The sequence below is a fragment of the Opisthocomus hoazin genome, chromosome 19 (genome assembly GCF_030867145.1).
Source record: "Opisthocomus hoazin isolate bOpiHoa1 chromosome 19, bOpiHoa1.hap1, whole genome shotgun sequence".
In the NCBI taxonomy this organism is placed as follows: domain Eukaryota; kingdom Metazoa; phylum Chordata; class Aves; order Opisthocomiformes; family Opisthocomidae; genus Opisthocomus; species Opisthocomus hoazin.
In genome coordinates, this window is record NC_134432.1 from 13,028,504 (window position 1) to 13,053,226 (window position 24,723).

Here is a 24,723-nt window from a genome sequence, read left to right on the forward strand (position 1 = left end):
GAGAGGGAAGAGAACTTAAAAGGCTTTGGTTCGAAAATTAAAGTTGTTTGCCATGGCTTGATGGCTTAATCAGTCGATCAATATTGTTCACAGGGCAGGCAGGGAGGGAGCCATGAGCTGTGATGAAAAATGCATGAGGGGACAAGGGAGACCTGGGAGCAGAAAATTAAAAAGTCAGCCTGTTACATTTGTCCAATATTGGCAGAGAAATTAAAGTGGTTTGGGGAGGGGTGCTGGGAGGAAAGAGGGCAGCCGGCTGCAATATGCACTGCATATCTGCTGCGGGGTCCCTTCATGAGAGAAACTTTCACATTAATTAAGTTGCTTTCTTAGCAAAAAGATGGATTTTGTAACCTTTAGCACTTGCAAGCGCCACAAGCACAGCAGGTGGGGTTTGCACACGGGAAAATGAAATGGGATTTCTTCCCACCGGGGATGCAGCGGCAGCCCGCGTGCTCTGCTCAGGGTAAGCGATACCGAGACGACGCTGCGCAGGGCGAGGCCCTGCTCTTTTCCTGCAGTATTGGGTGAATTCATGTATCACTGCGCTACGAAGAGCAACGCTGCAGCTCTGTAAGACGTACAACCCGAGCCACTAAAAGCAGCGCCGTTGCTCTTGCAGGTAGATTAGTTTCCTTCACTCTTAAATTCGGCTGCTACCAATTCTGCAGCGGCACTTGTCTTGCAGAAAGAAGTATGAGGAGCAATGCGGTTCTAGGAGACGCTTTAGAAGAGGTGTGAGCCAGGGATCTCGGTCCTTGCTGTTTGGCTCAAAGATCTGGCCTGTTTCAAAAGCTGCAACAAACACCAATGACAAAAAATCAGCAAGGCTGCTCATCCTGCAATTAAGCTGCTTTTTGTCACCCATCCCTTCTAACAGAGGGTGAAAAAGAAAAATAGCATGTCCAGTATCCAAGCTACGAAGCTGAGGAAGAACACCAGAACGCTGTACTGTGAGAAGGGCTTTTTAGTGAGAAGCGATCTCGCAGTTTCTATTCCTCACATTCCACACGCGGAGTGAGCGTCTGCTTGGCTTGGGAACGCTCACCTGGGCGATGACTGGGCACCGGGCACCCAGCACCCAGACTGCCGGGACAGCGAGCAGACACAAACACATCCTGTATCCCAACTGCTGAAATTCCTGAGCTTCAGAAGAATTCAGACAGCTGAATTCCACTCCCCAAAATGCAAATATTCCAACCCGTCACACTTTCAGGCCCGCAGGGATAGAAACCGCTGTTTCTCCCGAGGCCTCCACACGGGGAGCAGACCCCCTCCCACTGCAGCTTGCGGGGGAAGGAACGTGACCAACAGGTCTGTGCTGCACTTCTGCAGGACAATTAGTTTTGTACGGAGGTACCTACAGTGAGTTTTATGACTCTCCATCAGCCTCGCCAATTACAGGTTTAAAATTTCAGGCTCAATTAACACACAGACTGGCTGATGCTGTTTTCTGCAACTAATTATCTCCAAGTGCCAAGACATGATTCCACGTAAAACACTTTTGTGAACTTCAGGATTTGCTTTCTACACCATTATTTAAGTATAAACAGAAAGGAGCAGACAGCAGCGCCTAAAGCAGGTTGGAAACCATATTATGTCCTTTTTAATAACAACAAAAAAAAATGCTTACACTATCAGAAACCCAGGCCTTCTAATTAGTACAGTAACGGGATGGATAGCGAGGTCGCTTATGTAGAGGCTCTCTCATCTAAGATGCACACGTTGTTCTGTCTTGGGCGATCTTTGTACTGAGAAGGCTACTTGGGTCAAATAATAGCATGACAAGTTTTCATTAGGTAATTCAACTGCAGCCGGATTTGAAACGGTTGTTATCCCGCTGCTACGGCCATGGTTCTGTTTGGGGACGGGGAGGAAAAAGAAAATCTCACTTACCAACACCTTCAGACAAACACATGCTCATTCTTCATACACAATGTTGTGTCTCCAAAGGAATCCATAAACATGTATTTTCTTTCAAGTTTCTCTCTTTTATACAAGCCAGTCTTGCACGGATTTCTATACCTAGAAAGCTGCAATTCCCACATCACACACTGTCCTCGCAGGACGGAGCTGCTGTCTTTGGGAGCTCAGCTCAGCCTTTCACGCTACCAGCAAACACAGTTAATTTAGCACCAACACAAGCACAGGGTGATACTCAAGTTTCTTCATTTTTCAGTTCCCACCGCTAGGAAATGGGCTGTTTCATAAATGCTGTAAGTTCAAATTAAATGAAACAATTGCTTTAAAAATCTCTGAACACCTTATCTCAATCAGCTGCAAAACAGAGCCACTCTCCTTCCTGCCCTGTTTATTTGTCCGCCTTCCCCCTTCTTTTTATTAAATATGATTACCTTCACTCAACATTCCTTGCTGAAAACCAAACCAGACCTTCCCACCACCAAAGCCTCCGAGATGGGTGTCTTTTCTTTCGGCAACAGAAGTTTTTCTCACAGGCAGAAGAAATCTCAAAAAGCAGTCTGCAGCACTACACCTTAATGCTGATTTATTTGAAAATTAACCAAGTGACGAAGCTTCCCCATACCTCCCCTTACCAGCTCCCAAAAGCAAGGTTACTACTGCAGCCTTCGCGACTTGTAAAGGAAACAAGGCTGCGCTAATGGGAATGACAGCAGAATTAATCAAACTGGCTACCAGGAGATGACAGACGAGACGTACAGTCCTCAAGGAAATCCCCGAGAAGACACTAAATCCGCTTCGCCCCGGGGCAGTGAGCGTTCGGCCGGGACGGGACCGGGGACCTTCCCGGGCTTCCGGTGAAGGAAGAACGGCTGGGGCTCGCAGGAGCTGAAGGCTCGCGGCCATTCCCGGGGCAATGGCCACTGGGAGGGATCTTGCTCTCCGTTGGCGTGTGGCATGTAAATTGTCAGCCGTTTAGGAAACGCGCTGTCTGTGTCTGCGCTGCAGAAGCTGTGCTTTAGGGCTGAATTATTTTACTACTTTCAGTTCTAAAACACGACGAATTACACACACTGTCACTGCTCATCACACGTTTTCTAACCACTTAATACATGCAGATTTTCCTAACATTTTTCATTACAATTTTAGTAAAGGGAAACATCTGTTTCCCCCCGCCTTAGAAAGTACATTGCATCTTCCAAGCTGCCACATGCCTTTGAAATTCCATGTTTAATCAATGCCATAATCTCCTCCAGAAAAAGATCAGCACTCAGATAAGCAGCAACCTTGCAACAACCACCCCCCCATCATATCAACTTGCATGTTTAAATGTTTCCAATTTTTCTAAAGAAGAGAGCAGCGCTGAAAAATCCACACCAAACCCAAGGATTTTGTTGATCAAATAATGAAATAAATAGCACAAATTCTGGAATACAAAATTTATTTCAAGCTTATAAAAGTCTTCAATATGGGAAATTCTGTCACAAAACACATACTGTACACGGATATTTTCATTAAGGTTTAGAATATGATTACCTCTGTCAGATCTCCCCAGACACATCGTTTCAGCTCAGAAGCATCAAGCAACTGCACACAGCTTCTTACCGTCTTCTTCAAAATACATCAGTCTCACATGTACCTTGCAGACTGATGGTTTTTAAACAGTCAAATGTATTAGTGCAACCTTACTGCTTAGCACAGGATGAAAGGTTCAGAAATGGAACCACCTATTAAACCATCAGCTCTCTTCCGAGCCCGACAGACTGTCCCCTCCTCGCTTATCAACGGCTGGGCTGGGCTACTATTGCCTGCAAGTGTCATGGAAAGCTTCAAGTGTTCGGAAATCCCTCCACGTGGGTGGCAGGCCATCCTGCAGAAACTTTCCGCAGCGCTGGCACGGAGCCTGGAACAGCTTTATGTAACTTCTTAACCAGGTCTAAAAGGAAAAGAGAGAGAAATTAAGAAAACTGGATATGGACATTCCCCTTTGTCATCACTCTTGTCAGACAGCAATAGCAAGGACAGAGAATGTACTTTGGCGAGGCCCCAGTGAGGTATACAGTGATTTTATAAACAGAAACACGCAGAAGATTACAAGGTCACTGTATAGCTGAATTCCCACTTTATTAATCATCTTTCACTTTTTTGGTCACTTAAGCAAATTTGTTAATGGAAATTCATGCACTCCGAGCAGGAGGTATTCACAGCTAAAGAATCACGATGGAAGGCAAATATTGTAGTGCTCCTCATATTTTTACTGGAATATAATTGCTCTTGATGGGTACCTTCTTCAACTGAATATTGGTTTGTCTCTTCCTAAGATCATCTATCACACCCCTGCTGCAACGGTCTGAACTCTTCATAGCTGAAGATATAAGGACTTGCCCAGCAAGCTCACTAACTTCCTCTCTAATACGATTTTAAGATCAATACTCACTGGTCGCAAAAATCCTGTACCATTTTAAATCTGATTACACTGATAAGTACGTATCTATAAAAGGCTAGTGCTGAGCAACACAGAGTAAGTTCAGGTGTTCCTAGGCAAAGCTCCTGCCTCTAAAGCGGATCGTTCCCATGGTCATACATAGCAATGAGCATTACCTAACTCAATTCCCCACTCAAAGAGATACACAACTGAAAAACACCTAGACCAACAGATTTATACTGTGAAGGATGCACATGAATCTTGTCATTTAAAATCCTATTGAATTACATCGATAAAGAAAATTGTTCTCTGAAGAAGAGGTCAGACGAATTTATTGAAACAAATCCTTCCATCTTCATCAGAGCCTTTTCTATAGCAACCAAACCTTTGGCCGTCAATAACTCTCCTCCAAAAGAACTAGATCTTCTCTGGGTTTAGCAGCAAATATGAGGACAAGGGCAACAAAACACTACAAGTAAATTGCTGTTATTTACTTCAGCTTGGATGGGCTTTCCTTGTACTACAGAGAAATCGAATTTTCTGAACCATAATACAGAAATAGGTAAATGAAGTTAAATTGTGCACTTGAGACATCTGTTAAAAGAAAAAAAAAAAGTGTTCCTCATTCCCATCAGAAAATTCGGGCTTCACTACATCCTGTCATGTGGATTGCACAACTGACACGTGAAAGGACCAACATATTGACACTTCTTTGACATCTGCTTTGGCTTTGTTAAAAGTTTTAGTAGTGTTTTATCAAATCAATAAGGCAGGTCCATGGCTCAAACAAACGTGCTACCCATTCTATTAAACATAAATTTTCAGAAACACTTTGAAACACGGATTAGACTGGTAAGAGTTGCTTTCACCTTTCAACATCTATTATGTTAAGATGCACTCCAAGAGAAGAGACTTTTGCAAATCTCTCACCTCAGCAGCCTTTTTATTAAATAAACAAACCAGCGCAGCAGGTAGGGGAGTCTGACTGATCTGCAATTACACAGTGGAACCAAAGATGTAAAAGACCAAATGCTACTGTACACACCTAAAGATTGTGAATAGCAAAATTAATGTTTGTTTTCAAAAGTCTCAGTTACGTTGCCCCAGGTGAAGGGGTCACGTAATGGAAGCTAAGTGAAGGAAAAAGTCTGAAGTGCAGAGAAAACTCTCCCCAAAGCCTCCTTTGGGACACCGCAGCAGACAGAACAGCAAGAGTCTCCACTGCCAAAACTCATCTTGGTAGAAGGAATTCTGAATCATAAAGCCTTGTTCTCACCCTCTGATTAACAGGGCTGCTTATACACAAGTTTATTTCACAAATAAAATTCTAAATACAAGCAGAATTAAAGGTGATAAACGTAAATCTGCATATCAAGGTAGAGCAGTATTTGATTAATTTTACTCAGTAAGAAAACCTCGGAATACTTCAGTAAGCATTGCCTCGATTCCCAAAGCTACCTGCTGTCATGCTGGGCGAGTACCTGCAATTCCTGAGGAACAAAGCTGGGGCTGAAAACAGATACAGCAAAATGGACTCTTCCCGATCATGCTCCTCCCTCTCACCATTCTCCAAATAACTCCCATCACTTCCCATATTGGGTAAACTGACAAGTAAGTTGCCTCAGCTGGAACACGCTGCCTGGGAGTTTCCTCTTACTGGGGCACTTCCAGTGGAGCAGACTTTCTACATCCAGAACTCAGCTCCTGGTGCAGTATGAACAGTGTGAAAGGGCTGGGCCATAACACAGAGTTTGGCTGAGAGAGTTCTTCCTGCCATCTTTAGAGATGACCCAGACTAGCTCTGCGAATGAGCGTCATCAAGCAAATATTGAGACCTGTGACAGAAGAACCACGTACAGCTCAGTCTTCCAACACCAGCTATCCCAGGGTAATGAGAATAAGCTCTTCATCCTTGTCCGGCTATGAGATACAAAGAATTACAGTCATCCTCTACTGTCTAGGTGAATTACGACTGCATCAGAACTGCCTAATGCCCATCACTGTAAGCAGGCTGAACACTATCTGGAGAAACGTATTTTCCAACACACTTACCATGAAAGATCTGACCACCACATCTGGCATTTGAGGCAGCTGGTAGTGCAATAGAGCAGTGGTCGCATGATCTGTTACCTGTAACAGACGAAAGGAGAACATATCCTTATTAATTCTGTATTTCACACCTAGCAGCGTTAATCTGCAGGAAAACAGTATAAATTCTGTGGGAAGCAGCAAACCAAGGATTACATGACTGTGAAGACATTCTCATAGTAATTTTGGGTAGTCCTTGACAGCTAGCTTCCATCCCCTCTGCCAACTTCATACAAGAATCAGCTGAAGCAATCACGGTAAATAACTTCGTATGCATACAGTGAAATCAAACACACCTTTGGAAGTTCAAAACCATGATAATCTAATCGTGTTGGTAAAAGAATCTAGATTGGTGGCTAATGGGAGCCAAGTGATGAGGAAGGCATCCAGCCCTATGCCACATGGAGCAATCTTAAACTAACATGCCTCACTTCCCACTTTGCACTACCGACCCAGCTGCAAAAATGAAGGAAAAAAAAAAAAAAAGAAAAAAAAAAATCTTCTGTACCATCAAATAAAAGCATTCATAGCAAATAATTTTGCCTAACTTCCAAACGCCTACAGTGTGAGAGCAGAATCTGTGCTTCTGTGACTGAAATCCCATGTACGTTGTGAAATCACAAACAAGCACAGTAACTAAACAAATCGTCTCAGAGCAAAGCACTCTGGTTTTCTCGCTCTATGTTCCCATTTCTTGCTTTGGTCATTTTTTAATAGAGAATGTATTCTTTAACTTACACTGGTTTGCCCAACAGAAGAAAAAGCACTGTCAATAACGTAGCTAAATTAAATACTTCTGGAGGACTAACTTCTTAGAATAGAGGCTATGACTTCCAAAAAAGCCAAAGCTTCAGTTTTGGTCTGTTTTATTTAAAAAACCCCAAACCACCAGGATAAAATATTGTGATTTGAAAATACATTTAAACAGAAAAAATGATTATGCGTCTCTCCAATTTTTATTGGCAAAAACTTGTTTAACTCTTCTAGTCCTATTTCAGGTTGCTTACATTGAATAAACAGGAACCGAGCTCTCAGTTTCATTTCCTCTGAAACCAGGAATCAATTAATGTGATTATGGTTTATAAATACTTGCATTAGTAAAAGATTTCTGATAGGAAGCTTTTTAATTTCCCAGAGCTGTAACAATATCTTATGCCTAGGAATTGCAGCCAGACAGAATACATAAAACACATATTTATAATAACAAGAGTAATTACAGGAAAAAAAATACGGAAAAATCAACCAATGCCTTGATAGACTTTTTTTTTTTTTTTTTAAATCACTATCATTTAAAAATTATTCTGGAAGGGGGCAATTCACTAACAGTATGCAGCCTGTCAGCTTCCTAAGTTCTTAGCACAGTCAACAGCTTGCTTCTTCTCAGAAGTTCTAGGCTTAATGCAGATATTATTGGCAAAATTCTTTGTCTGGACTATTAAAGAACTCAAGACAACACAATCACGAGAGCTTTATCACATCTTATAACTTGTACATCTATTAATGGTCCTCAGCAGCAATATTAGAGCATCCAACAAACTGCATGATTGTCTAGTTAGTGATTAAATTGTATTTTCTAGTTTTAACATGGAGAAGTAAGTAGTGCTCTTCTCAGGGCTTGTCTATGTACTATAGCAAATTGTGAGAAAGACAAAGTGTGAACTGAGATTACAATTGCTATTCCCAGCAAACTCCACTTGTTCCTGATTTGGACTAATTCAGCCATGAGAATTGTGCTGAAGCACTCAGAACTTTCACTGGAGAAAGAGAGGCTCGTGCTTGAAGCTATTCAGGGAGGTGATTCTGTAGAAGCTGTATTTCTGAATAAATCCAAGTACAGACAGGCTCTAATTCACACCACACAAACTTCCTCCGCAGAACACTACAGCAAATCAGTCTGTCCTACACTGAATCCAGTTTTAAGTTACACTACAATTTTAGAAACAGATTCTGCTCCCCATCGTTCGTGCACATGCCTAACTCCCAACGCAGCTCCATTCAGCATGAATACGGACAGAAGATTCTGACATTTGGAAGGGAAAACGTTTGGGACTCTGCACATTCTGGCGAGTTTGCAAAAACATTCACAAAGTGGACCTCAACCTGCTTAAGCCATTTATACGCTACCATATTAAAAAAAATAGAAATAACGTGATTAACAGTGCATTAATAGCACCCCATAACTCCAGTCAGTCATTTCTTTTAAACACTTCCCATGGAGCTTTTAGAACTGACTGTAATCCAAACTCTAGTACCTATGTGAATATTTTTTCTTTTGACAGTGCTTTTGTAGCATAGTACCAGACATGTCAAAGAACAGAAAATTCTGAAGATATTTATGAGCAGCCACTCTCCTTCTGCTGTATTTCTACATCTAACAAACTGTATTTTTTTTTTTTCTGAACAACAAAGTTGTTTTCTCTTGGCACTGAAGAAACTCGCTTAAAAAAATACCGCTATTAACAAATTTAAATTGACTGGCCACTTTGGCACAGTCGCACATATGCTGTTCCTATTGTAATGTAAAGCTAATGAGATTGCACAGGGAGATAAAAGCCACCCCAGCATTGCTCGAACACTAATAATGTTTTCAGAACAAAAAGTTGACGATTTCCACCATAAGCAATGCTGATACAGTAGTTCTAAAAAAGATCAAAGTGGGTGTCAAATCTGAGGAAGGGGGATAGAGGAGTGACCCCCCTAAAACCAGCAAACAACATGATGTCAAACAGAAAAGAGCTGGGCAAATGATAAACCGACCAGTGCATGGGAGAGAAGGGAGAATTAGTCCCCCCCAAGATAACAGAGATGATGAGAGAAAGCATAAACCGCCCAAGATTAAAAGAGGGGAAAAAAAAAGTGAGGGGGGGGGGATCAATCAATCCCCAGTGTAAGGAACGTCAATACGATTTCACACAAAGCAAAGCAAACGGCATACGCGCCAGCTCACTTACGGGACACACTTTTTCTTCCAGCCAAGCTGGAATCACAGACTAATTTATTCTGGGTGTAGGATGAAATTTTGTACAGTTCAGGGCTTTATTTTATTCACTTCACTTTTATTGCTACACAATACCAACTGCTATCTAAGTTACTGGTCACTTTCTAATTTCTCTGCTTGTTTTTATAAGGGAACATATTCAGCAGAGCACACATTGATTGGGAAGCTGTTGCTCTGGACATCAAAATAGATTTTCAAGTGATCTTGCAGAAAAACTTGATATTTCACAATCCATATACTGAAAAGCACTTCGAATTTTTGTCCAAAAAGAAGAAAAAAAGGCAAAAGAAGGCAATCTCCTGAGGCCACCATTTTGCTAAATAAAATAGCTATCACATAACTGAACATGTTCCCACTTTGAGACAAAGAGACTTCAGTTACATTGGGAAAAAAAAAATCTGGCAAAGAGACTGTCTTGGTCTTCTCCTTTAAACAAACCTAAGCCGTCTTGGGTTGTGTGAAATGATTCTGCTTTCACAAGGTACAGCCCTGTTTTTAATTTAAACAAGAAAACTTCTCTTCTTGTTAACTGTTAATTATATTGCCTGAGATTTTATCTTTTTTTCTTTTCTTTCTCTTTTTCGCTTCCAAATTCAGGTTGACTATAACCATGTACTACTTAAACGCTTCTCTGCTCCCTTGTCTAGGGCACTGTATATATCAGGAATACAAAACAGACTTGATACTGGATTAAATCTAATCTTCACTGCGACTTTGTGCAAATGAAATCCTACATCCTTCTCACTCGTGGCGAACGAGGAGGCCCCAGAAAGAGAGCCGGACTGCCTGGGTGCCAGCCGGCCGTGAGGAACTCCCTGCTCTGCAGCAGAGCGGGGAGACGGGGCCTCCCGACGGCCCCTCGCAGCCTGCCCGTGCGCTGGAGCCACCGACAGCTTGTGAGACCGACACACAGCAGCCAGCAGAAAACAAAACTCCCCTTCTTCGTCTCAACCGAACCAGCCTTTCTGCAGCTTTTCTCTACCCACTTGATCGTACTGCTCTGCTGAAATGTGCTTTCCAAAGTTGACACATGCGAAAAATGGCTTTACTGGGCCTTGATGACACCTGTCAGTCATACAGCATTTCCAAAGGTGAGCATTCACCCAAATAAAAAAAAAAAAAGCAGCAGCATTCTACAACTCGCAGCTGAGCAAGATGAAGAAGTGCTTCCTCCAACCAGAGTAGGAAGCACAAAAGCAAAGAGCGATGGTACAGCTTTGCTTGATCAGAGACTAGGTACGTTCCACAGATGTATGAACCTATGCCTGGCATAAAAACTAAACCAGAAAAATACGAACATCACATGACTAAATAATGGAAGCTGCCCCTCACTTCTCGTGCTTTATCTCACTGCCAGTAAATATGCTTTTCAGAAGTCGGTCCAAAACTTCCTTTAAGAGTCATAACTTTCCTTGCCACTTACTGGTTTATTCCCTCAAGTATGGCACTGACAACTCCATCTAATATAAAGGGATTCTCTAAATCCCCTGAAAGTTTTTTAATTTTTTTTTTTAAACCCTGCTAAGTTCATAGCCTTAACAGTAGCCTGTAGCAATGAGTTCTGGAGGAGGATCGCAGCACTAGAAGAAAAAAAAGGGGGGAAAAAACCAAGGAAGTTACTTTATGAGCATTTAGACCTTTTACAGCATGGAAAACTGCACAAGGGCCTTTGTTCATTTCCAAGGATTCCCATTATTCAGCGTTCTCTCCAGGACCATGTCTGAGTCTCTCGGGAGGGAATCCGGTGCACAGAAGCCAGTACCCGAGAGGTGCTCAGAAGGATGATAGATGGTGCCTCTACGAACAGGCACTGAGGAACTCCACACAAATCCTTTACACGCTTTTCCCCACTCCCAATTTAGTAAAGCACGACCAGGCTTCTCTGAAGCACTGGATTTATCAGTTGTTTTCAGAGCTCACAGAGTGTTTAAGTTTTTATTTCGCTTGTTCTGCTTATTTGGACTGGGTCACAGAGATTTTATTTCGCCTAAGCAGGTCTTTGAACAGAGCCAAGTCCTGATCACGCGCAGGGGCAATCTTGCAGGTGACCCTGGAACAGCCCATCTCCTCTCCTTGAAGAGACATCATCAATAGCCCAGCATTTGTCTCATGCATGCATTCATCCCCCATGTGATTTTATTCTGAGATCATTGACAAGAATACATCTTCATACATTACAATACTTATGTGCCCTTGTAGTGGTGAAAATTCGGCTCCAAGTTCCATCACTTTGGGATCACACAGCTCACAAACAGCTGGATAGGCACAAATAGCTTCTCAAATTTCGATGAAAACGCGCCTTGGGAAGTAGTGTATCAAACCAAAACAAAAGCAGTTTGTGGCATGCTAAAATTGGGAGACCATTTGGGTGAAAACAAGAACGGGACTGTGAGACCAGAATGAAATACATGGGTTTAAAGGCTATGCATATGACTTAAACAGCCAAACTGATTTTATACACAGCTAAAACAGCTATGCTGCTCTTAACTGAGCAGCTTGATAAATGAAACGGTTAGTTTGACACCATCTCCCATTTTGATCCACTCATAGCAGTTCCACTATTCTGTATTTTTGCTTCTTTTTTCTCATGCAAAGTAATGAATACTGCACCACCCTTCACAACACATATTTTTTTAATCATTTGCACAATGAGCTGGAATTATGCAGCCGTCATGTACACTCTTCTTCCCACCAAGATTTAAGCCCCCAAATATTTCCTTATTTCCTTTTCTGTTCCTCCTCTTTCGCTAGTGGATCAAGAGACGCAAGGTGTTAAAATAAGGAGGTTTAAGATCAAAACAGTTGCCTCTCCTGTGGAGTTTAAATGTCAGACCAACATGGAAGTCTGAAAAACCTTTTCTTTGGTCCTTGTGCTTTTGCCCTTTCAGCCTTCCCTCTCTTCTTTCCCAGCTCCATTCTCTGAATCTAACCCTGCTGGTGGATTCAATGCCTATAAAGCTTATTCACCCCAGGACCAGATTCAAGGAGTCTCCAGGGAACTTCGACAATGACTGTACACTTTAACAGTAATGGGCCCTCCGGGAGCTGTTCCCCATCAAATTATACACACTTGGGTATCCTGCCTAATAGGAAGGAGAGAGAAAAGGCTTGCTGACACAGCCAACGTTTGCAAACAAAAAGTCAGGACAAATTTAGCTTCATTTGACAGGGTTGGATTGAAGATCAGAGGTCTCTGGTCCTTAACCTAGAAAGTCATGCTGCAACCCTGTGAGAATTTGACAGGCCTGCAGCTACCACTGGCAGGTATCTTGTGAGCTCCAGATGTTGTTATATTAACATTGAAGACGGAGTTGGAGAACTTGGTCCGGCTTTTAAAGAGAAACGGCCCTGCCCTTCAGAGGGATGATTGATTTTACAGTATTGAAGGCGGCAGAGCTGCAAGGGCTACCCAGCCTCCTCGGCAGGAGCAGTTACTCATCCGTATTCTTCCTTCTCAGCACAGCTCTTCCACATCGCACTACTGGTGACTGCCATGAGAAACACATTTCAGGAACATTCAGAAGTGCTCTGACACGTTCACTGATGATTTTTTAATGGCATGAAAACATTTGTTCTGAAGATCCTGTGGTACAGATCCTACACTAGTAACAGAGTGTAATAGTTTCTCTAACACTGTTTTATCTATTTCCTTTATTTCACTGCTGCTAAACCACTGTTCCTGGATATTATAAATGGACGCAAGTGCAGCTTCAGAGAATAAAGAGAAAATCAAAAGAGGCACAGCACCACAGAGACAAAACTTACTACGCTGAACCACAGCATTTTCTGTCATCTGGCTGAAAACCTGACGTGGGTTCTAGCCTTAACTCCTTTAACTACCAGCTCGATAGTACAGAATCTACTGATTAGAAAGGACCCTCACCTTACATTTTTACCACATTTTTCCTGCAAGAATCTGAGAACACTATGCAACTAATTCAGAAATAGCTCCTGTGAAGTCAGCAAGTATTACCCCAGCCTAAGGGATGCGGAAAACTGATGCAAAGAGAGGTTAAGTTGCCCAAGGTAACACAGTGACAGAGCTGGGAACAAAATGTATAAAACTACTATAAAAAATGCAGATACCTGTTCAACTGGTTACAGGCAACCCTTTTTCCTGCAATCTTTTCTTTCTGGGTTTTTTTTCAGTAAATATTAATGCATTTGGTATTATTTACAGACGGAATTGGAGAACAGGTATTTAATATTCAGGCTGCATCACATTATTTTAGAGAATTAGGAAGAGAACAAACATTCCTATTTATCCACAATGCAGCCACGCAGGCAGCAGTAAGCAGGGCATTTCATGTTTTGTCTCTGACCTCTTCCACTTTTGGTCTGCAAGCCATCACCTGGACCTGCAGAGAAATTTACGTATTTATGCTCCCTGAGTCCTTAACTTGGTCTTCTAAGCAAACCGTACGTTTAATCTACTCTGTAATCTTGCATTTAGACAATTGAAATTATATAATCAAAACCTCAAAATTGATTATCATTTAGCACAAATTAAGGCAACGTGACTTAGCCCTTCCAAGTTATTCTAAACCAAAACATCCTGGAAGACAATCTTACGCCCAAATGAGCTTACATCCAAACACACAAGGAAATTGAGATGATGCACTTCATTACAGAACCTTAAATTTATTCCATTGCAAAAATTACTTTAAAGCATACTGATAAACAAGTTACTAAGAGACACGCTTTTTTACTTCCCGCTGTATTACCCTACTTGACACTAAATATTTTTGAGGAGCAAGGAAAAAAGAAAGAATGTTTAATCCACTAAGCTCTGGGGTAAAGAATCAACTGCAGCAAAATTTTGCTTTAATGCTAGGCAGAGCAGGAGAGCAACCAGCCTCCCCAAAAGCTGTCCTTTGATCTCCAGCAGGTTAATATCAGAGGTCAAACGTCTTCCCTCCTGACTGCATCTGAAATCTTGGAAGGAAGATGCACAAATACAGCCAATATGCCATACTTTTGACCCCTGCTTTTATGCCCTTTCGAGTCCCTGACCCCCATTTGTTACACAAACTACAAAAGTAGATGAAAGGATGCTGGTGCACTAGCTGGAGACTCAAGCTCCTTGAACTGTGGCTTGAAGGTAAGGAAAGTGGAATTTAAGCCCGGATCAATCTGAACTTACAGCATTTTGACAAGAGGCCTTCAAAGAGAAATCTTCTCTTCCCTGCCTGGAAAATAGCAAGACATAGATCTTTCCAGAATACACTTTAACCTTCTTAGGAGTTTTATACTTACTGCTCCCATTCTCTCATTGGTCTTTTCTCACTGTCTGGAATGGCACTCCTTTCAGTACGTTACTCCTTTTGGTTACACCATCATGGGAAGAGAAGCAGGCAAAATAGCATCATGGAAAAAAATTTCCAAATTCATTTTGGAAAGTGAGTTCTACTGATTTATAAAGCTCAAGCTGTCAGGAGAGGAGGGCAACCAAAACCAATGAAAACAACAAAAGAACATCCAACTGAACCCGAAACAGTCACTCCTTTCCCAAAAGATTCAAACTGAAAAAAAAAAGAGTGCTTGAAGATTCCTCGTGAAATTTCAAGGCTAGTGTATCTCCAATTTCCTACTCCAGCCCATGGACTGGAACTGTGTTGCGAAATAAATCCAAATTAAATACCAGCAGAAGTTCTCTCCTTTACTACTCATAGTTTTCCATTGTTATAGATTATTGTTTGTTATCTGCAAGTTGTGATGACAAAGGAATAAATTCTGAATTCTTTTACATAAGGGTCTAGATATTTAAAACAAACTCTGCATATCTCCTATACGCATTATGTAGAGAGAAATGATGTGAGACTTACCTTCTGAAAAACTTGATAGTTGGATTTAGACCATATGTCAAGCTATAGTAGGAAGAAAAACAGTTATATATTACCACGGGACTACGGAGAAAAAGAAGCTAAGCAGCTGTTCAGATTAGAAGATCAGGCAAACAGATCTATGAAGACATATTTCTCAGTTCACTGTTTTGACCCATTGTCTTTACCTGTTGCAATCCAAGAAAGTAAATTAACGATGTAAGATTTTCTTTGAATGGTGATGAAGAATGAACATAGTACATCACAGTTTCAATAAAAAAAATTATATATACAAGATCTGATGAATTAATGTGTTCTCTTTAAAAACAGCAAAATCTTCATTTGTATGGGGCTGTGGCTGATCTATGCAAATATTCATCAGCTTCAGTCTGTTTCTAAAATGAGGGCATTTTTACTAAGTTTATGCTTGTCTTGTGTCTGAATAAGTGATTCAGTTACAAATGACACAAAGAACGTTTAGCTGAATTAAGCCAAAGCACTGGTCTACTGGGGCTAAATAAAACATCCCTTAGGAAACCGCGTTTACATTTGCAGACAAAAATCACACTGAAAGAGATTTAAGGTTGTAGATAATTGCACACATCCATGACTTAAATGTCACACATACAAGCTAAAAGAACAAAACTGAAATAAGTTTTATTAGTCCTGGAAACCAGAAGGTAAGACTGTCCTTAAACAACCAAATGGCTCACATGTTAAACAATTTCAACTGACACGCTAATGCTCTTTCAGCCCAGTCCTGTGGAATATCTTGTACTCCATCAAGGAAAAGCAGTAGGGAAAAACAAGAGGAATTTCCTTCAATGCCAGACTTGCAAATCATGTTTCTTCTACAGACCTCACTGTGCTCAAAAATTCCACGTGTGCAAAACTTGCCATAGGAAAGGTGTTTGCTACATGAATCTTAATCCAGACAAAAGAAAGTAATTTTTCTGAGTGAATTTATGAAGCAAGGATAGCTCCTCTAGTGCTTGACAACACGGTCAGACATGCTTTCCCACAACCGCAGTTTATCTCCTTTACTATAAAGTACAACCGATTATTTTAATTCTGTCTTAAGGTAGTGCCCGTTAAGTTCTAGCTAAATTTACAAGTTTCTAAAAGCCACAAAAATTAAGAGTCTGAAATGAAGGAAGTCATATGAAGTGAGTAAACTAGAGGGGGGTGATGAAGGAGAGGGGGACAGATGCCAAACCCAAGTAATTAATTCATGTTGCTAAAAAGTTTCAGAATGCTAAAAGTCCCATTCTTTCAAGAATAACACTGTGAACTGGCCCACTTCTAAATACTGGTAGAGAGTCACTCTTGAATCCCCAGTCCTCAGTCTGAGCAGGAGGTGATGTTGAAGACTTTAAAAAACACTTCAGGATAGATGTTTCTTGGCTTAGCATGGCTGACCTTGCCTTGAGACAAAAGGCAACTGATGTCTCCAGGCCTTTTCCAGGTCAGACGAAGACCAAAGTACCCCAAGGCATGCACCTACAAACCTTTTTACATTTACTGGCTCTTCGGGTGGGATCAAGAACCTGTGTGAACACCAAATCATACTCTACAGTGCACAAGCGGCAGCTCAGCCTGGACTTGGTCCTGAGCTTGATTTCCAGAGTAATAATAGACCTGTGCCTGTTGGGAAGGAAGCACTGCATTTCCATATTAGAAAAGTCTACATCTGAAAATAAAAAATTAATGAACATTTAAAAAAAAACTGTTTTCATGTTATTTAAGGCTTTCTTTGACTGCAGAGTTGCTGTAATTGGAATGTATATATGGTTTTGCTAATCTCTAGTGATCAAACCAAGTATGTGATCCACTCCAGTTAGACTCAAAAAAAAAAATTCCACTTCAGATGCTGCTTTAAGATGAGTCCAACAGGTCTGAATGTTCATTAGGTGGCATGAAGATTGAAAAGCTGAAAAAGTAATGAAATGTCTGTTTTACAGACATGATGTTACCAAAGTTAAAAAAAAAAAAAAAAGAAGAAAAAAAAGCAAAAGCTCCCCCTCCCAAGCATACATCCTAAATGACTGGCCACCTTTCCCCCTGAAACCCAGGATTAAGGCAGAGGCGGATTAAAGAATGCATCGTTATAGGTCTATTATTCTTCAACTTTTCACTTTCAATCAAGACACACATTTGTAACTAAAAAACTGCTGAAAGCACAATTTCAGGGCATCCTCTGCATGTGAATTAAACTGGGGCTTTTTTTCCCCATGCCCCACTCTCCCCACCCACCCCCGGCAGAAGTAACAAGAGGCCATTTTCTGAAGGTCGTCTGAATGATTTCAAAGGCGATAACAAATCAGAATGTTCCCTGCATCTAATATCAAACAGATCCGGTGCCAACATTTATTAGAGAAATCGGATTCAACCCCCCCTTCACCCAAACACACACACATCCAGCTTTGAAGTGGAAAGAATGCAGGGATCAGAAATTACCCAAGAGACAGCTCTGCCTGTCTTTGAAGCTTTCCTTTGATACTACTATTTCTTTTCCTCTCTTACGCTAGGAGGCTAAAAGCTGCCTTTTCTTATTGATATGGGGTAATTAATGAAGCCATAGCATTAACATAACCCAAGTTCCTTAACATGATAATTCAACAGAGACACTTGCTTTTCTTTAGTTAAGTCTAACGGATGCAAAACCAGGAATATGGCTAGGCAGCGAAGTTAAGTACCCCCTCTAAATACGCCCTGTCAAGGTGGTTCTTGGTCTCTGCATCCAAAGAAAAGCACAGTATCATTATGCCAAAAAATCCGAATACCTTTTTTATGTTTATTGGCAGACCAGGGCTACTAATGGCTCAGCTGACAATAAGCCTGCCCTGCAAGGGTGAGCTGCGTAACTTCATTTATTCAGGAATCAGGACAACACTAGTAATTAATTACTATCCACGGCTAAATTCCAGTGCACAATGAGTATGTCAGAGTTTGAAATAAAGGGTGGCACAGTGCCATCACTAAAACCACAGGGCTAATTAGAACGCATCAGTATGTGGTGGATGGAATGCGTTAGTATGGTAAGCAAGAGAGACTGCAGAGCGATCAGCATCCAGAGCCCACGACGTGACAGAGGCTGCCAGATCTCACCTATTGTTTTTGCAGTGTGTCACCAAAAATGTCTAAGTTATACAGCTGGCAACCTGGCAAAGACATATTCTGCAGGGTTTGTGAATAATTCACGAGAGAATTACACGAAGCACTAAAGAAATGCAATGATTCTTCATCTATAGAAGCAAAGCTTGAAAATAAAACCCTAGAACGTAGTGTCTTATTTTCCTCACTGCAAGCGTTAAGACTTCTATTTTTCCACCTTAATTTTGAAAGTATTTCTATCTCTGAGAGGGAGTACCCAATTTAACAAGACTTTATTACAGCAGAAACCACATGAAGCTTTCACACAAGTACCTGTCAACCTACACAGTACAACGTACAAGCACACAGCAAGCTACAGCAACCTGGAGAACGCAATGTCAGCTTTCCACCACGCACAGGTATGCCACCACGCACAGTTCCACAACTATGAGGAACACCTGTATTTGTTTTATTTCTAGACTTGCCTAATGGACCAGAAGACTATCAATGCCTCTGCTGTTTGCACTCTTCCCTTTTTCATCCATGTAACACAAAAGTTGCTAAAACAGTTGTATTTTCAGAGATAAAGAACTCCCCTGATCTGCAAGCAAATCGTTGGCCTCTTCTGTGCACAGTCCATTTTTCATTTCTCGTCTGTGTGATCACTCAGTCTCCCAATGATGGTTGTTTCTTCTTTTGTTGAATACTGTTGAATATATTTTGTTGTCACACACCCTGCTCTACCTGGAGAAAGCCCCCAACTGAATTTGACTTCTATTACTTAAAGCACCTTCTGCCTTGTGCAGCTAGGAAGATTACTCCACAGACGCTCGTTCGGATATTTAAGTGTCAAGAAGCACAGCGACGCTGACTTATCCTGTGTCTCTTCTTCAACTTGGCTTATGGAAAAGACAGGAGCTTCAAAATTGACATAGTGTATGATACCACATACTTAATCTTATCGCTGTTGTTTACAAATTTTAAATGTGTCTTAGAAATAGATGAGCAAATCCCCAAATCTGCAATTACTGTGTAAACTGCTGACTGGAAAAAACGGTCACCTCCTACTGTGATCCTGAGGGTTCTCCATACTTTTGTTATTTAATATAGTCATTGATCTGCTTTTTCATACTTTTCTAGGTCTATTCTGAATGCCAGTGCATTCTTCCCCCTATCACGCTACAAAGGGAGAAGCTAGATACTATGGTGAAACCTCACTGGAGTACTTTCCCAACAGCAGCTGTTGTGACAGAGAAGGAATTGGAATGGACTATGTTTGAAATTGACTGTAATCGCTCATTCCCAGCAGGCACCATAAGTAAAGCGAATCATTGCAAGAGCACAATCTTATTCTTATTCTCCAATTACCAGCGTAGTTAATTAGTGAAAAAGAGGGAGCTCACTGTTTGTCAATATGTGCTCCAGTTGGCAAAACTAGCAAGCTATGCATTTATTCAATCTTCCAAGCCAAATTTACTCATGATTTAAGTGGCTGCAACTCCAATTCTACTTCAGTCAAACGAAATGTTCCTACTTACACCTAAACCGCAGACCTTCAGGTTTGTGAAAGCCCTGGGATGGCCCAAAGGAATGGCAAATTGCCACGTAAAGGTCATAGATTCAGCCTTGTGGGAGCAGTCACATAGCCTAGCTTTGGACACAGAAAGCTAAATCGGTAGAAAACAGACTCCCCTGCAGATTGGCTTAAAGCAAGAAAATAAGCCAGGTGTCAGCACCGATGCTCTGGAGAAGCTGAACTGCTCCCCACTGACAGCTGACAAAGGTTAGTGCCCCGTGCCCAAAGCTAGCCTTGGCGAGTCCCGCTCTCCCCCTCGCAGCAAACAATGAGAGAGAAACGGTGTACGGCTCTCAAGAGAGTTAACCTTGAGCTAAACAGAAGCCTGATGCCAGATGCTGAGTTTCAGAAAGGAACTCTTTTACTTAGCTTTTCAGCACATATAGCATTATTATATTTCAAGAGAGCCTCAAAGGAAACTGGATTCATCAGAGAAAATGAGCACACCCAAATGAAGTGTGACACAGGAATCCATCAAGCACCGTCAGTGCTCCTTAGGCAGACTATCATTTCAAATCTGAGCAGAACTTGGGGTGAAGAGGGGCTGGTGCTCTAAGTCTGTATTTATATGCTAATATAAAGTATGGTGCAGCTGCTTCTGCAGCAAAGTGGTATTTAAACCTGCATATTTGAATAATGCAAATCAGAATCAGGCAATTTTTATTTTACTACTTCTTAGGCCAATCCCGCACCCTTCGATTGAGAATCTCTCACCTGGGAAATACGGCTGTACTATTTCCTTCAGCAGAGCAGCTCCCGGCCTTTTCTAGGGAACAGCGGTTCAGACACAGAGCTGCTGAACTCTGGGTCAGTACACAACGTGCTTCTGTGCGCTACAACACAGTTACCACTTTTTAAAGGAAAAAAAGTCTCACCTCATTATAACATGGCCTATGGGTGCCAAGTATTCATCTTGATATAATGAACTTTTTATTTTAATAGGCTTCCCAATGAGAAGAGAAAGCTCCAGAGAGAAAATGTGAAACATGGAGATATTTAGTACTGTTACTGGCAAAGCAGAGTCGTGGCCAATGTCTCAGTAAGAGAGACCATTCCACCCCGAAAAGAGAACCAAGCTGAGCTGAAGGCCGTCAGGTCCCATTAACATCTTCTGATGCACTAAAGGGAGCCATATAGAGTGCGTACAGTCAGAAGAAATTTGAGGGTTCAAGCAGGGTGAATTGTTCATACAACAAATTACTTGCGGAAACAGGTAACGCTTCAATAGCTGCTGTTCAAGATGTGCTATTACTGACAAGCAAATTACTGAGGACTACCTACCAATGATTCACACAGCTGCATTTATCAAATTGAGCACAAAACTAGCCCAAGATTTCCCAGTGGCTCTCAGAGAAATGTGAACCTTGGGCTACTGATGTGCTGGTACACTGAAAAAATGTTTTCTCAGTAGACACTAGTAACGAGGCAACTGGGGTCTAAGGTGACAAAACAGAAATTCAAGCAAGGGTTTCAGAGCTTAGAAATAAGTCAGACATTTGGGTATGAAAAATCTAAGCAAAGCATGATAAATTTAAACCTGAGCATTTTGCAAAACATCCACAGTGTCTTTTGACACTTTTATGTTTCTAGCATACTTGTGATGGGATTCCTGTTCTCCGTCATTTAAATACCAGGTAAAAACAAAATTTAATGTTGCTGGATATGCAATAACCTACCTTGCCATCTTCAGTGTAGACATTTTCATGGTACCCTTTTACTATTGTCCGGTCAATGAAGAGGCTCCGCATCACCACTATCACTTTTAGCACTTTTCCTAAGGTAACCTGCAAAGAACAAGAGGACAAAAACACGCTGAAGGAGAGTTGTGGTGTCTGAATTCACAAGACCATCAAGTTAACAGCTTAAGCTGATGCAATTTCAGTTTTCAATATTTTATAGACAGACCAAAATAAAACATCTAAACCCACTGTGTGTGTTATGAGGAAGAGATAGACCATAAAGCGCAGAACAAACATTCATTTGCAACGGAAAATGGATGAATTCACAGAATTCCCTTGTGCAGACATGACACTGCCAAGCAACTCTCTCAATTTTATTAACACCACAACTCAATAACTTGTCAAAAACAATGAGCAAAAGTGATTATTTTCAATGTACTTGATATTCTCCAATGTAAGTCCTTTTAGAGAAAAATAATTTGAAAGATGAATCGGACTCTTCAAATGCTTGCCATGAGTTTAATGGAAAACATTGTAGGTCCAATAAAAGCATAAAATTATTTAAAAAGAAACTACAGCTAAAAAGTAAAAATATTACACTTTCAAAGGTTTAATTTTCTTCTGTGAAAGCGGTAAAGTGTAAAGAATAAAACTAGTATCATGGAAAATATAGTGGGTCAGCCAGAGTATAACAACGGAAATGAGCCTCAATTACGTTATTGACAAAAATGCAATAACGAAGCCATTTTAATCTAAAAATCAATTTACGTTTCAAAGATGAACTTGTACTTCAATATTGTTAAGATGTGCATCTAACAGTAACTCTGTCTTTGTGTTTTGTTATACAGAGATTATTACAGAGCTTTTCCTCACCCACAAAAGCATAAAACTGAGATTAAAAAAAGAGAAACAATTAGTTCATTTTCATATTTCCCAGCTGGCAGCGGCTCATTTTCCATTGTCTGTGTTCCAACACTTCGTGCAGTATAGATTAACACATGCTAGAACAATTGTGTTTTTACTGCTAACCTCAGCAGACGAATCCACATCCAAAGAAATCAGTCAATATGCATCTTTATTGATTTGTTACATGTTTTTCCTTCTTACCTCCTGCTAATGACTCCTACCTACCACCTTGTTTCAACACGAGTAACCTCAACCTGATGCTGACTAACTAAAAGACTGACAGGCAAATCAACTCTGAAGTGCCAAGATGCTTTTCCCCCCAAGGATGAAGCCAGAAAATCTGACACAAAAACTCCATCTCAGAGCTGATGCAGGGACCGCCCTGCTGAAGGAGGGTTAGGAGGGGAAATGGCGATAGGGATGGGATGACGATACATGACTTTGCAGAACAGTTACCCAAACTACTCTAAATGCTGCTTATTGTATCACAGTATAGCAGGACAGAGTTACAAATCCTGAAAGGAACTGATGACAATTCTTTGGCATGGGACATGGAGAAGGCAATTCTAGGAGAGAAGCATCTAAACAACAGGGAAGAACAAGTTGACAGCAAGAGAGAGGACCAGGAAACGAGACAGGCAAAAAAGAGTCAACGACAGACTTCAAAAAGACAGGCTGCTAGGGGGAATTCTCCAAGGACATGAAGAGAAAACGCGGGTCAGAAGAACAGGTAAAGTTCTGAAGAACTATTACAGGCTGAAGTAGAATAACCTGTATCAAGGCCTGAGTTATGCGCATATGATGAATAGCTTTTTCTGGTTCCTACCTTCTTAAAAGAGATTGGTATTTTCTAAACACGTATGGAACTGCCTAGTGTTCTCAGGCAACCGTATCGTGGTACGAGATACTGTAAATTTGGGTCTAAATGTAGTATCTTGCTGGGATACTCTGTAATAAGACCTAGTTGGTCTGCAAATAAAGTAAACTGGCAGAGTTATTTCAGCACTTACCATTGTATCAACTAAGTCAAATACAAAGTCATGAGGTGCCCTGATTACCCACTGGAATCAGAAAGACAGTTCTGATGTAACTGCTAAGATGAGGAAATGGAGTCACTCTGAAAAAAGCGGTCAGCACATTTAGAGTTAACAGTTTTTCCTTCACTTCTCTACCTCAGTAGGACTCGGACTTTGCTAGGATATAGGTCTATTAACAGAGCAGACTCCTCCAACTTCACACTACGCATCAACCATATGCAGTAAATTTAAAAGGAGGAAAAGAAGAAATTTTAAACAAAATGAAATCTTCTTAATGGCAGAGTAAAAAGGCTGCCCTACAAAGAAAAAGACCTGGCTTTACGTATATTTTCTGTCTCCATTGCCTTCACACGCTTCAGCGGATGCTCACTTCTTTCTTCTTCCCTTAACGTTCTGCATTCATGATAACTCATGTTGCTGCCAGGTGGAAAAAAAATTCCATGAAGTTGATCTGAATCCTGTGTGGGATGTTCCTGAAAATCCTCAGAGTGAACAGTGGAACATAACAAGCTGAATAATCCCATGTTTGGCACTCCAGCTTGCTTGAATATACTTATTGCTGGCCTCAAACCTCCCCACAAGATTTACCTGCACAAATGCTTTCGAAATGCTTCTGCATTAGCTCATTGCCTTTTCCCAGGTCATCTGTTTTCACACCATCCCAGTGATTCACTCCACACTTTCAGAATCCATCACAGCTACCCAGATCCCAGCTATTATCCATCATGCAATACCGAAAGGTCAAATTCTGCAAACTGGTCCGGGACAGCAGCCTCCATCACCCGCTTGCTTGAATGTCAAACAGCGTTACACTGTCTCCCACGCGTAAGGAGCCGCGTAAACTCATCCTTAGATGGGCACCTAGCACTGTAAGCTCCCTGAGGAAGGCACTACTGTTGCAATCTCAACTTACACAATGGTTTGTGCAAGGGGATCCTCTCCGGGAGTAGGGGCACTCAGGCATTGTGGTAATACAGATGAATGATAGAACATACTGCAACGTAGGACAGGTTAGTGCTAAGTTGTCTGAATTAGCTCTGACAGTTGTCTGGTATTGAAATAGAAAACTTTCCTATTTTGTGTCGCTCTTGTTTTGACATGGGATTCCTCTAGGCTTTATACTGGCTGGAAGAGAGATCAGGACTTGCAGATGATTTTTGTAGAACCATATCATTAGTT

At 41.3% G+C, this 24,723-nt stretch overlaps 1 protein-coding gene across 1 annotated transcript in view; it reads right to left on the bottom strand.

The window, feature by feature from the left end:
* Positions 1–3,344: 3,344 nt before the first annotated feature.
* MED27 (mediator complex subunit 27) overlaps positions 3,345–24,723 on the bottom strand; it is a 98,408-nt gene continuing 77,029 nt past the window's right edge. The window contains exons 5-8 of the mRNA XM_075439607.1: positions 21,599–21,706; positions 15,257–15,298; positions 6,398–6,475; positions 3,345–3,856 (exon numbers count right to left, since the gene is read on the bottom strand). Of these exons, the coding sequence (XP_075295722.1) occupies positions 3,722–3,856; positions 6,398–6,475; positions 15,257–15,298; positions 21,599–21,706 (363 nt within the window). The 3' untranslated portion in view covers positions 3,345–3,721. The remainder of the gene's footprint in view (positions 3,857–6,397; positions 6,476–15,256; positions 15,299–21,598; positions 21,707–24,723) is intronic.